This window comes from Gouania willdenowi, chromosome 3 (assembly GCF_900634775.1).
Source record: "Gouania willdenowi chromosome 3, fGouWil2.1, whole genome shotgun sequence".
In the NCBI taxonomy this organism is placed as follows: domain Eukaryota; kingdom Metazoa; phylum Chordata; class Actinopteri; order Blenniiformes; family Gobiesocidae; genus Gouania; species Gouania willdenowi.
The window spans coordinates 36448125-36462099 of NC_041046.1; the positions used below are offsets into that span (position 1 = coordinate 36448125).

General features: G+C 40.1%; 1 protein-coding gene across 6 annotated transcripts in view; it reads left to right on the forward strand.

Annotated features, from left to right (window-relative positions):
• The window catches only part of dmxl2 (Dmx-like 2), a 59785-nt gene that overhangs the window by 24050 nt on the left and 21760 nt on the right, over window positions 1-13975 (forward strand). For all 6 annotated transcript variants that reach the window (XM_028442360.1, XM_028442361.1, XM_028442358.1 and 3 more), the window contains 23 exons: window positions 178-396; window positions 485-756; window positions 1947-2216; window positions 3210-3439; window positions 3551-3753; window positions 4565-4686; window positions 5081-5170; window positions 5303-5411; window positions 5496-5615; window positions 5679-5906; window positions 6110-6396; window positions 7122-7294; window positions 7395-8043; window positions 8409-8729; window positions 8818-8937; window positions 9098-9233; window positions 9941-10051; window positions 10141-10310; window positions 11100-11197; window positions 11291-11456; window positions 11785-12049; window positions 12829-13031; window positions 13167-13559. In XM_028442360.1, the coding sequence (XP_028298161.1) occupies window positions 178-396; window positions 485-756; window positions 1947-2216; window positions 3210-3439; window positions 3551-3753; window positions 4565-4686; window positions 5081-5170; window positions 5303-5411; window positions 5496-5615; window positions 5679-5906; window positions 6110-6396; window positions 7122-7294; window positions 7395-8043; window positions 8409-8729; window positions 8818-8937; window positions 9098-9233; window positions 9941-10051; window positions 10141-10310; window positions 11100-11197; window positions 11291-11456; window positions 11785-12049; window positions 12829-13031; window positions 13167-13559 (4955 nt within the window). The remainder of the gene's footprint in view (window positions 1-177; window positions 397-484; window positions 757-1946; window positions 2217-3209; window positions 3440-3550; window positions 3754-4564; window positions 4687-5080; window positions 5171-5302; window positions 5412-5495; window positions 5616-5678; window positions 5907-6109; window positions 6397-7121; window positions 7295-7394; window positions 8044-8408; window positions 8730-8817; window positions 8938-9097; window positions 9234-9940; window positions 10052-10140; window positions 10311-11099; window positions 11198-11290; window positions 11457-11784; window positions 12050-12828; window positions 13032-13166; window positions 13560-13975) is intronic.

The following is a 13975-nucleotide window of genomic DNA, read 5'->3' on the forward strand; positions in this document are numbered from 1 at the left end:
ACAGCAACATGTTTTTTTCAATTATGATTGCAATTATAGTTACGTAATAATTGTAATGAATTTTCAATTATGTGATTACACTAATAATTGACCCAAACCCTGAGTGATTGATTAATCTGTAAGGACAGCTCTCAGCTTTAACTTTATTTAAAATGCCTTTCTCTCTTCCTCACACAGATATCCCAGCCGTGCTCGCTGACTCCACAGTGTTCAACCCAGAGGATGGCACTGGTGGTGGAGGCTTCATGGTTCACTGGCTCAACAACAAAGACCTTAGCTTTACCACCTCTATGGACATCTTTATGCTACAGCTCCGCAAGTTTTCTGAACAGCAACTGGACCAGGCCACTGATGACCCTCTGGATCCCGAAGGATCCCCAATGAAGTTTGACTTTGGTACGAACCATAAAAACAACATTTGACACATTGTAAAGTAAAGCAGTGTCCTATTGTTAAAGTTCACATGGTTTTTCTAAACTACAAGACCTAGATGAGATGTCTGACAAGGCATCATCGGAACAAGGCGAGGAGGGCGAGTCTGCGGAGCAGGGAAGCACCAAGGCGTCTTCTCCTGGATCCAGCTCCAGCATGCCTCTGCCTTCTATGCTGCTAGAGCGAAAGATGGAAACACTAACTACTGAGTGGAACAAGAGCCCAGACATGCTGTTCACTATCCACCCCATTGATGGATCCTTCCTAGTCTGGCATGTGAAGTATTTGGATGAATTTAACCAGGGCATCTTCAGGCAGGTTCAGGTGAGCAAGAAATTAGGAATATGCCAAAAAATGATGATGATGACAAAAAATTACAATGATCATATTTTTCCTCACATGGTCCCACTGGGAATTGTGTAAGATAGGGTTGGGATCATTCATATATATCTGTAAAAAAACTTTGTTCTGTTAAGACCCAAAGAGGAGGGGGACAAAGTCTTGGGTCAGATATTAGAGCCCAGAGTTCACAGCAAACATGGTGACGCCGCTTTTGGTTGTTATCCTGCAAAGAAGCGGAACAAACTGCCAGCAGAGCTGAAGTCAGCATCCAATGTGAAAATTTTTAAATCCAAGTTAAAAACTTCTCTCTTCTCTCCTGCTTATGACTGAGGGAGATTTAATGTTTTTATTGACTTTTAAACTTTGTTTAATGTTTTCTGTTGCACTTTTTAATCCTACAAAGCACATTGAATTGCCTTTTGTATGAAACGTGCTGTACAAATAAATTTGCCTTGCCTTAATTCAGTTTGACACCCAGGGTCGGATTCACTAAGATCTGAAATAAAGGGTGGTAAATCAGTTGCGTCCCTAAATCCTTTGGTGACAGTTTCTTCACCTGCTGCGAGGAATTCACTAAGATTGCAGCAATGATTAGTGCACGTGCAGAAGTGGTGGAGACCACCCTATTTAAATGAGTGTTTGCTTGTTCAATGTGGAGACGTTAGTGCACAGAAGCACACAATGCCATTTGAGGAAGTTAAATTTGAGACCGATGGACTTCTCTGTCTGCTGCACAAACATTTAATAATGTAGAAAACTAAATAAACAATTATTATTGTTATTTTTAAATCTATTGATATTTTTTGTCACCGTTCCATCAGGTCCTGTAACTTTGCTCTGATCAGTCCATGAAAAGTAGGCAGATTTGGACAGAAACTGTCCTATTGATTTGTTGATACCATTGATCTGAGTTAATACATCAATCAGTCTGCACCATTTGAAGATGATCTACTGACCATCATCCAGCAGGTCTGACCTTCTGAGTAGCGCTGTGTCACCACACTCTCATAGTGTATGTGAACATTGTGCAATCACTGAGTAATTTACGCATCTGATCAGTTGATTCTGGCCTGATTATTCTTCCATCAGCGCGACACCAGAGTTTGACGGTCTATCTCAACGGTTTTTAGCCCTGATTGTGTTTTTACATAGTTCTGATTTTCTTTTCCCAGGTGTCCTTTTCCTCTCGTATTCCAGTAGCGTTTCCCACTGGAGATGCCAACTCACTGAGTAAAAACATCCTAATGTATGCCTGCACTCTGACTGAGGGTGAGAGTGCTGGCGGGAATGAGCAAGGCAGAATGTTTCATGATGTCTACCGTTCGGCCTCAGCGACAGCTAACCTTGGTTCACCTGCTTTGAGTTCGTCCTCTATGAATCGCCCTGGAATTAGTCCAGCCGTCATGATGGTTTCTAAACATGTTGATGGATCTCTCAACCAGGTAAAGGAATACATTTGAGTTAATTTGATTTTTCATTCTTGCTCTGTTTATTATATGTATGGACCAGTGTTTCTCAAATGGGGTGTGCACTGACACTACAGGGGGTACTTGAGAGAGAGGATACTCATTCTTGTTCAGGTGCCAAATACGGAGCACCTTAATCTCAAATGGGCCACAGATTTTTTGCGGCAAAATTAGTAATTTCAACATCATTGTGCCCTAGTTTTCACTTCTATACATACATAAAATACAAAATATATAAGAAACCGACAATATCCAAGCAATAAGTGATAGATATCAGTCCCAACAGGATCTTCACTTTAAATTTTGTAGATTTTGTGACCATTTTCTAATTAATTAAGGGAAATATGTCATAGTTTGAGGAAAATTTAAGGATTTTGTAAGAATTTTGAGTTTTTTTCCCAATGATTTAACATTAAAAAGCGCTGGGAAAACTGAGTCCTTGCTAATGTTGTTGAGTTACATTTACACAATGATTCATGTTTTCTCTGTCCTTTTTACGATCTCCTGTGGAGAATTGCTTGCTTCAAAGGGCGAGATTTGGCCCCCGGGCCATGAGTTTGACACATATGATTGAAATTATCATGATTTGATCATGAACTTAAAATACAAGAGTTAGATTCGGTCACACCAGGCTTCAGATTACCCAAAATAAAAATAAAAAAACATACTAAATACCGTTTCATTCCACTTATTTACAAAAGGAGATTCTTTAAAATGTGTATTTTCACTCATTCATTCCATCATTATGCTCCATAGTTGTTGTTTTTTCATATTATTCTGATCAAAATGTTGGAATCTGACAAAAGGGGGTACTTGGATTCAGAAATAAGAGAAAGGGGGTACTTTGAGAACCACTGGTGTAGACTATAAGGCTTTTTAAATTACACATTGTAATTTAATGTCACACCAAAATCTAAAACTTGGGATAAGCTGATGTTTTTAAAATGCTTTGTTTTCCTTCTTTTCCAGTGGGCCGTGACATTTGCTGAGCGTTCTGCCTTTTCTAATGTACTGACCGTATCTCACAAGTTTCGATACTGTGGCCATCGCTTCCATCTGAACGATCAGGCCTGTCACACGGTTCTCCCCCTGCTGCTCACCTCCTCCCACCATAATGCCCTACTTACCCCTCCCTCTGCCCCTGGCAGCCTGGAAGGGGAGCAGCCACCCATCTTTCCTCTTCCAAGGGGGCTTCCAAGGTAGAAACGATAATTGGGGTTGGCAATAAACAAACAAACATGTAATTTGCTGAAATAAAAAAACCAACAGGCTTTCATTAAGTTATATTTCTGGATTCTTTTCATTAACAGGAAGCAACTTCGGAACGCAGCAACAAGAACCTTTCATGATCCCAACGCTATTTACAGTGAGCTCATTTTGTGGCGAGTGGACCACATCGGACCCCTGTCCTGCACAGGAGGGGTCTCTGAACTAGCCCGCATCAACTCCCTGCACACATCTGCCTTCAGCAATGCTGCCTGGCTCCCCACTCTCATACCAAGCTCTGTACTAGGTAAAGATTGACTGTAGTTTCAACATAAGTGTGCTTGAGAGTAGAGTTGGGCGATATATCGAGATTCAAGATATATCAAGGTTTCTGTTTTGGTGAAATAAAACATTGCCATATTGCATATATATATATATTTATATATATTATAACTTATTTAGTTTTAAAATGCTTGTTTTAGGAGTCGCTGCTTTCACTACTTCTCAGAACAGCATGAAAAGAACATTTAGATGGATTTCTGAGTGTGTCCTAAAAACAGACCTTCCCCTAATCAAGCCACACTACAGAACTCACTCACACGTGCTGTCCCTTAGAAGAGAGAAAAGACTCAGGTGGCACATATTGTGCAGCTGTTTGTTAGTAAATGTACCTGTGTGGCATTATGATCATCAAATTTAACCCATAATTGTTTTTTTGGTTTGACTACCTTTTAAAATAAAATGATCAAGATTTATATCATATATTGCTATTTTGAGAAAAAAATATTGAGATATGAGGTTTTTCTCCATTTCACCCAGCCCTACTTGAGAGTAATGTACAGTTCTAATGTGGTGGAAAGTTTTTGTTTTTGTTGATTCATAAACGTCTGCTTGTTGTTCAGTGATTTAGTACCTGTTAAACTTTGTCATTTATAGAAAATGGATTTAATTGTATGTTCATACCAGTGAAGGCTATGTTATCTTTACAAACTGTACAGTATATAAAATGTAAAACTAGTATTTTTTTAGACACAAAATTCAATAATTGTTGATTATTCTGCTGTGTGAACTTTGATTAATTCTCTCACGCTCTAATACACGTCATACTCATCATTCAGGAACATACTGTAACAGCGCCAGCGCCTGTTTCGTAGCATCAGACGGTAAAAACCTGCGTCTCTATCAGGCTGTGGCAGATGCCAGAAAGCTGCTAGACGAGCTGTCGGATCCTGAAACTTCTGTGAGTCGAAGCACAATTATCACTGTCGACACAATGCTCAGTGGTTATTGAAGTGTTTGCTGTCACTCTTCAGTGAATGTTACTGAATTATACTCACTCTGATACTTTTCACTAGACTACAGTTTATGTAGAATAGGAAAGACTCATTGTAAAATGTTTGTCTGCATTTAATTTGTTTGGTATTTATACATTTGTGCCTAATTTATACAGCAGTCATTCAATGTGACATCAAACAAATATTTGTTCTTATATTTAAATGACCCGTACCGTCTCGTCTCACATTTTCACTACTAAATGCTACAAATTATTGTACAAGCTTACTCGTATTAAATGGTTTATAATCCTTTCATTTCTATAATATTAATCACTTTTTTTGCTATTCATTCTATTGTAGAAACTAGTTGGCGAAGTGTTCAACATTGTGAGTCAGCAGTCCACTGCCAGACCAGGATGTATCATAGAGCTGGATGTCATTACAAACCAGGTTAGCACTGTGGTGTGGGAGTTTTCTTTTTTTTTTATTTAACCACTGCAGTAGCAGTGATCTGTATTAAAATGTCTTGAAGCACTGGTCATCAGAGTAAGGTCAGTGCTTTCTGTATTATTTTTCATCCAGTGCGGTTCCAACACTCAACTGCTGCATGTCTTTCAAGAGGATTTCATACTTGGTTACAAGCCTCAGAAAGAACAAGATGTTTTCACTGCTGCCTTTGCATCTGGTGAAGGTAAAACAGTATTTAGATGAAAAGGCTTTTATTATTATTCTATCTTTATTAACAGTACTGTGCTAATTATTTGTTACCTCCCAGATTACGAACCTGCCCCGTTTTCTGAGAAGTTCTTCTTGGTTGTGATTGAAAAGGATCTAAACAGGAACTCTGTTCTACAGATGTGGCACTTGCACCTCAAGTCCGTGCAGGCTTGTGTTGGTAAGTCGTTTAAAGCACGACAGCATCCAAGCCCCTTTAACCCCTTTGTGCTTCTATATCCAGATGAACCAAGTCCAGATTACAGCTTTCAGAGTCAACTAATGGTTCCCAATCAAGCTTTGAACCCTGACTCGTCTCCAGAGACATCTCCTGTCAGACCACTGCCACGCTCTGCTTCTACAGCCAACCTGCAATCAGCCAGCAAACTCATCCTAAGCTCCAAGCTGGTTTACAGCAGGAGGCTTGATTTGCCCCACGGGGTGGAAGTTACTCGAGCAACTCCTTCTGCAGGTTTGAAGACATTGAAATCTAGATTATTCTGCGGCCTGATTAAAGTAGCTGTACAAATGTCTTGGGTGTTACTTTTAAAAGTATTGAAACCCTATTTTTACTGAGGACTGATGGATTCAACAGAATAAAAGAAAAGCTGGGGAAAGAAACATTTACATTCCATCATAAGAACCTGCTTTAAAGTATCTCAAATGTCCCCTTAGGTCACCTGAGTTCCTCCTCCATCTACCCGGTGTGCCTGGCTCCATACCTGATCGTCACAACGTGCTCAGATTCCCGTGTGCGGTTTTGGCGCTGTGCAGTGGAGGGTGACGAGGGCTTCAGCGAAGAAGACCATGACAACCGCTCGTACCGCTGGGAGCCTTGGATCCTGATGAACGAAGAGGAGGACAACAACAGTGCTGTGTGTGTGTCTGGACGCCCAGTAGCTGTGTCCTGCTCTTACATCGGCAGACTGGCCGTGGCTTTTAAACAACCACGACAAGCACAGGTAAAAACCCAATGACCTGATTAAATATTACAGTTCCAATTAGAGAAATAAAGCAACCATATACTGTATGTCTCAGTGTTAAAACAAATATAGTACAGTAAATGTATGGTTGATGGATTGCTTCAGATTTTGTTGGAATTTGGTCAAAGTCATTAAATTAAATGTACGTCTAATTTTAGCTTAAAATGGGAAGTAGTTGTGTTCAGTAAAACTGAATGCTTGTGCAATTCTATAGTAACTCATTATGACCCTATATTACTTGTCTTATTCACTGTCTGAAATCTTCAGACTGCCCTTTGCAGCAAAATGGTTTTTTTTCACGGTCTGCATATGCTGTCAAAGGTCAACACTTACATGTAGTGCATTTTTACGACAGCTATGCATGTTTTATTATTGCATTGAAATATACACATTTATTTAATTACATATAATTGTAGTTACGGTGGGTTAGTGGAACGAGCGGGAAAAGTAAGCAGTCAACTATTTTACCTAAAGGTAAAAAAAAAAATATGAATGTTCTTCAAAACTAAAAATAGCATAAAATGTGCAGTCACATCATTTTGAACAGTAATAAAGTTCTTCTGACTGCAAAGACAAAGATTTTTTCTATTTTTCATGCTCACTGTTCAGCAAAGCCATTCTTGTGCCCCTCAGTTTATTAACCACTGGTCTAGAGCATCCTCAGACTTAACATGATCCGTTTAATGAGCCGCTCTTGTTCTCAGATGCTGGGGTCTCGGGAGGACTTCTCCATGCATGTGTCCATCTATGAGTGCGAGTCCACTGGTGGCTCAGAATGGGTCCTGGAGCAAACTCTTCACTTGGATGACTTTACTAGACCCACCGCAACACTGGATCCAAGAGTCAGCGTAGACTCCAACCTCTTTGTTTACAGCAGGTTAGAGGTTTAATCCCTGTACATTTACATCACACTCTTACCAGTGTCTAAATGTTCACGGTCTTGGTTTTATCATCACTTGTAATTTTCTCCACTTCAGGTCTGACCTCTACATGACCAGAGATCATAGCTCCCCCAACATTAAGCATTATGTGCATCTAGATTGGCTTTCAAAGGAGGATGGATCCCACATTCTCACTGTGGGCGTGGGCTCCAACATCCTCATGTATGGCCGTATTTCTGGTGTGGTCAATGAACAGACCAGCAGTAAAGAAGGCGTGGCTGTTATCACCCTTCCTCTAGGAGGCAGCATCAAACAGGGCATTCGTTCACGTTGGATCCTTCTTCGAACTGTGGACCTCCTGTCATCTGTGGATGGTACACCATCACTTCCAGTCTCCCTGTCCTGGGTGAGGGACGGCATCCTGGTGGTGGGCATGGACTGTGAAATGCATGTGTATGCTCAGTGGCATCAGGACAAGAAGCCTGGCGAGGGAGAGGAGGGCAGCTTATCCTCTGCAGATATCGCCGGAGGTCAAACCACAGGGTCCTCCATCTTTGAAGGTAGAGCCAGGTCCAAGAGTGTTTTTGAAGGGAACACTGCTGTGGATGAGGCTCTTCGGGCCCCCACAGGACTTCAGGAGGGTGGGCTTTTTGAAGCTGCTCACTCCCTGTCTCCAACACTACCCCAGTATCATCCCACGCAGCTGCTGGAACTCATGGACCTGGGCAAAGTTCGTCGAGCCAAGGTAAATTAATTCAAGCTTAAAGTTGCAGTATGTAAGTATTTTTGGCTTTATTTGGTCATTTCAGAGATACGAGCTTTAATGTCGTAGGGGAGTGGTGCCTAGTGGTTAAGGACGCTGGCCTTGTAATCAGAGGGTTCTCGGTTCAAGCCTCACCTGGGCCATCACTGTGGGATGTTGAGCAAGTCCCTTAACCCTGAATAACTCCCCAGGCACCGCAAAAATGATGCAGATTACCACTAAAATCTACAACTACCCTTTGCTGTCACATATACCTGCAGTAAATCAGAGCCAAGAGTAAATGACTGGTTGAAATCTACACATATATAAAATATATAAACACAGTTTTTTTTTTTTTCATGTGATAGGCAATCCTTGCTCACCTGGTTAAGTGTATTGCGGGAGAAGTGGCTGTAGTGAGAGATGTAGAGGCAGGTGAGGGCGGAGCCAGAAGACATCTGTCTCGGACAATCAGCGTGACTGGCAGTACGGCAAAAGACACCATCGTGGCGGGACGTGATGGTGGCAGAGACTACACCGAAATCAACTCCATCCCACCTTTGCCCCTCTACTCTCTTATGTTGGCTGACCTGGACACGTCGTACAAAGGCCCGGAAGAGGCTGCCAAAGGAGCTGATGGAGAGAGATCCAAGATGTCCACAGATGACCAGTATGCTGACCTCTTCCAGGTAGTAGGAGATAAGTGGGTTTTAACCTAGTTTCAATGAAATATACTGTTTATTTTTATCTGATTTTTTTTTTTTTTTCTGGTCACAGGTTCCAACAGTTACCACTGACGACTTTGTAAACTTTGCTACTGATAAACCAGAAAAGAAGTCTCGTGTTATCAACCTCTCTCAGTATGGACCTACATATTTTGGACCAGAGCATGCTCAAGTAAGCTTTATCCTCGGCATGGCATGTTTTTGAAAACTGAATTTGGTTTGATCTAAAGATCCAACATCCCCTTATTTGTGCTTCAGTGGTAGTTACTGATAAAATGATGCTGTGGTAGTAGCAGTAAAACAAATCTATATGCCCTCTTGTGTGTGTCCAGGTTTTGTCAAGTCACCTCATGCACTCCAGCCTTCCAGGACTGACCAGACTCGAGCAAATGTTCTTGGTGGCCTTAGCGGATACTGTTGCCACAACAAGTGCTGAGGTCACAAGCTCAACAGATCAAAAGTACACTGGTAAGTGCAGAGGCTTGGGAAGTTTGATTTAACCGATATAAGCAATAGATTGTGTATAACAATGTTGGAATTTCAAAAACTAGGATTTGGAAATAAAGTTATGCGTAATAATCAAATCTATTCTTTGAATGTCAAATGAGTTTAATCAGTTGACAATGTTTTAAGTTTTGTTATCTCAGTTTATTTGTTTAAGGTCTGAGAATTTTTTAAACATGTGAACAGTGTGTTAACCAGACATCAGAAAAACACAGTCGAGGTGAAAGGTTTATTTTTAGACCAACGATAGTATGTATCAGTCACTGATAGTGTGTTTGGCCGTCATTGCTATATTTCACTGTGTGGAAGGTGCTACTGTGAACATTAGAATACACACACTGTAAATGTTTCTTCATCCTATGTATAGTTTATCTCCAGCAATACATTTTTTTCCTAATACAAACAATGGGGCTCACAATGTTTAAATTATTTTTATGAATTTTTATTAGGATTATTTAGTTTTTTCTTTAAAAAAAAAAAAGAGATTATCGATTTGTTCCAGGACTAAGTGCACACTTGGAGTGTCTGAACGTTCAGGGACAAGTGAGAGATTCCTTCGAAGCATCACATGAACTCAAATATTAGTGAACTTTAAATGGGGATCCCAACATAATTGAGAAGTGTATTGAAAAAAATGTGAAAATACAAAGTCTTTTTCATTTTTAAACTAGGCGGTGAGGCTCTTGATGAGTGTGGCCTTAGGTATCTGCTTGCTATGCGTCTACATACCTGCCTGCTCACCTCGCTGCCCCCACTTTATCGATTGCAGCTCCTCCACCAAGGTAAGAAATGCCCAATCAGTGTCTTTAGAAAACAAATATTCTTTGGAAATAGGAGTAAGTAAACTCTTTATTTTTTAATTTTATGGTAGGTCTTTCCACGTGTCACTTTGCATGGGCCTTCCACTCAGAAGCAGAAGAGGAGTTGCTGAACATGATTCCAGCCATGCAGAGAGGCGACCCACAGTGGTCCGAGCTCCGAGCTGTTGGAGTCGGTTGGTGGATACGAAACATCAACACGCTGAGGAAAATGGTGGAAAAGGTAGCGAGCCTAATCAAAAGGGGAAAGCATTGATATGCCACCAAAGAAACGTCTCACTTTCTTTTACTTTAAAGCACATGTGCCAAATCCGGCCCTTTGGAGCATCCAATTTGGCCCGCAGGAGAAAGTAAAAATGACTAAGAAAATGTGAATCATTGTGTAAATGAAATTCAACTATATTTGCAGGGGCTTACAGTTTTCCCTCTGCTTCTATCGCATGATTGCAGTCATTTTTTATGGTAAACTGTTGGAAAATATTCTTTAAAAATCTTAAAATTTTCTCAAATAGAAATTTGTTACAAATCTAGGAATTTTATAGTGAAGACCCTGTTGGTACCAATATCTATCACTTATTGCTTATATATTGTTGGTTTCTCACAAATTTTGTATTTTACATATACGTACAAGTGCAAACTCGGGCACAATAATGTTGAAATTACTTGTTTTCCCACATAAAATCTGTGGCCGCCTTGAGAATAAACTTCTGCGTATTTGATCCTTGAACAAAAATGAGTTTTACACCCCTGTACAGTAACAAATAACATTTCACATCTTCTTGTAAGGGTTGATTAAAATTATGTTTATGTGGTTTAACTCCCTCCAAGTGTGAATATTGGGTCCTAATTCTTTCTAACAACATGTCCCATTGGTGAAATTTACCCTATATTATATACAGTATTTCTAAATAGCTAAATAGAATAGCTATTTCAAGTACGACGTTTTGCACACATTGTTTCAGCCATTATATAAAAAGTTACTGATTGAAATTTTGTGTTTGTGTGCGTTAAGTTGGGTAAAGCTGCGTTCCAGCGACAAAACGACCCCTTAGATGCTGCTCTGTTCTACTTGGCCATGAAGAAGAAAGCCGTCCTCTGGGGTCTCTTCAGGTGGGCTTGCTTTACTGAAGCCTTAATTATGTTGAACTAAGTTCATTTTGAACACACATTTATCACTACAACATCCTGTTTTATCTTCATTAGGTCTCAGCACGATGAGAAGATGACTCAGTTCTTCAAGAACAACTTCAGTGAAAACCGCTGGAGAAAGGCTGCTCTAAAGAATGCCTTTTCCCTGTTGGGAAAGCAGCGTTTTGAACAGTCTGCTGCTTTTTTCCTTTTGGCTGGTTCCCTTAAAGATGCAATAGAGGTGTGAAAAAAATGCATGTTATAAAAGACAAACAAAATGCAAACAAACAGTTTCTGAACAATAAGAAACTTCTAAGGTTATTTTTTATATTATTCTCTTTAATATGTGATTTGGAAAGATTTACATTTCCTCCGGTTTTTAAGCCACATAGAGAATTAAAATTTGCACTGATAAGATTCCCACAGATTTCCACACTGCACAGTCCAAACATTGAGATAACCAGCCGCGCATATATATCTGCCTGCATCAGTTGCAGGAACAAAAGAACACTAGCTTAATGTGCACAAGACCTCCCAGCCATTCATCTTTCCGTCTGATGGTGTTTCAGGTGTTGCTGGAGAAGATGGAGGATCTCCAGCTGGCCATGATTGTAGCGAGACTGTATGAAGCTGACTTTGAGAATTCCTCCACCTGCCAAGGCCTGCTGTACGAGAAAGTGCTCGGCTGTAACCGAGACGGAGGCGGTTACCACTCTTCCAAACTGCACCCCGACCCATTCCTACGCAGTATTGCCTACTGGATAATAAAGGACTACACACGTGCTCTGGATACGCTACTGGAGCGGATCCCCAAAGAAGATGATGATAACCCTGGTTAGTGGGCAGTAGCTGTCAGGGTTGGGATCAATTATAGTTGTAATCGCGTAACTGATAATTAATTACATTTTCGTAATTGTAATTGAAAAAATATGATGCTGCTGTAATCTTAATTTAAATGGAATCAAGTTCATATAAATGACTTTGTAATTGGCATGGAATCTCTATAAAAACGGCCATTTACAATTTAAATGCAAAACTGGGGAACACCATGTTACAGTTCCTTGGCATACACGTACAAAGTTAACAAATATTAAAATATGTTCTGTATCAAGTTTTCACACTAACTGTCAGTTCTCTTGAGGATTATTTTATCATTTTAAAAATAAATAAGAAATTGAGGGCTATACTGACAGAAAAAAGGCCTAGACGCCCAGCTCAAAATATTAATACCAAACCATTTTCATGGTTATCGAAGTCTAACAAGTTAAACAAGACATGAATATCATATTGGATCATAGATAATGTTTTTTAGTGTTTGACTGCTAATTAAAAGACACCAATCCAAAAAACTGACCTGTTATAAGAGATGCTAACAGAAAGCTAGACTTATTTATTAAAGGCTCAGTAATTGTGATTAATTGTAATTGAGAATGTAATTGTAATCGAAAATGGATAATTGAAGATGTAATTGAAAAATGTAATTGACTCCAACCCTGGTAGATTTTACCACAGCAACACAAATGAGCTCTGCCTTCATAAATAAGCAGTATAAATAATACTGTGTGCTTTGCTTATGGATTTTTTTATTTCCTCTCTCCGGTACACACATGTAGATGTGATGGTGAAATCATGCAACCCGGTGGTTTTTAGTTTTTATAACTACTTAAGGACTCATCCTCTGATCATTCGTCGGCATTTTGCCAATGCAGAGGGCACATCTGCAGCTGCAGGCCTCAGTGCAGAGAAGAGCTGTGCAGATGAAATCAACCTCATTGAACGTAAACTCTTCTTCACTACAGCCAATGCTCACTTCAAGGCAAGTCTTTAGCTTTGTTGCCATATCCTCTGAACCGTTTCGAGTGTTTTTAGAAATTAAAATAGTCTTTGTGTCTCATAATTCACATCAGAAGAAACATTTTTTTAAGATTTTGCTCTTGTGAATTTTCTGCAGGTGGGCTGCCCAGTTTTAGCTTTAGAGGTCCTCTCCAAGATTCCCAAAGTTTCCAAAAAATCTGGCTCGTCACCTCTTAGCAAAGCCTCGTCAAAGATCAACCTAAACTCCAACAAACCCCTGGAAAACGGCACCCAAGGAAGTCTGGACTGGAACTCCCCAGCAGTGTCTTCTCCTGCCTGGGGAGGAAATGACAGCGCAGGGGGTTTGGATTGGAGCAAACCTGTTGTCAAGGTAGAGGACGACGAGCTAAATCTCGACTGGGGAGACGACACGGTGGACGATGAAGACGAGGACGACGTTGGGATAACGATGAAAAAACCATACGATGAGACTAAAGCAGGCAAAGGTTCACACAATAGTGGGTCTAAACTACAACGAGCGGACTCACAGGTAACAGGGTCATGTGTTAAAGGTGGTTTGTTTTTCTGTGTGATGAATTGAGTCCCGCTAATGATTATATGGTAACAATTTACTTGAAGTTTTATACATAAAGGCTGACATTACGCGGTTGTTATGACATGACACTTGTCATTAACATGAATGAGGTGTCATAAAGGCTGTCATGAATTGTTGTTTGTAACGCTAATACCCTACCCTTATAGGGCAATGGTGGCATGAAACTCCCTGCTACCATTAATTTACCAAATTACCAAAAAAATTGCAAACATAGCTCCAAAGGTGTCATAATTTAACAAACAACACTTAATGACAGCTTAATGACACCTTATTCATGGTAATGACAGCGTAATGTCAGCCTTATGTAAACAAATTCAAGTAAAGTGTTAGATAAATTATTTGGGAAAATA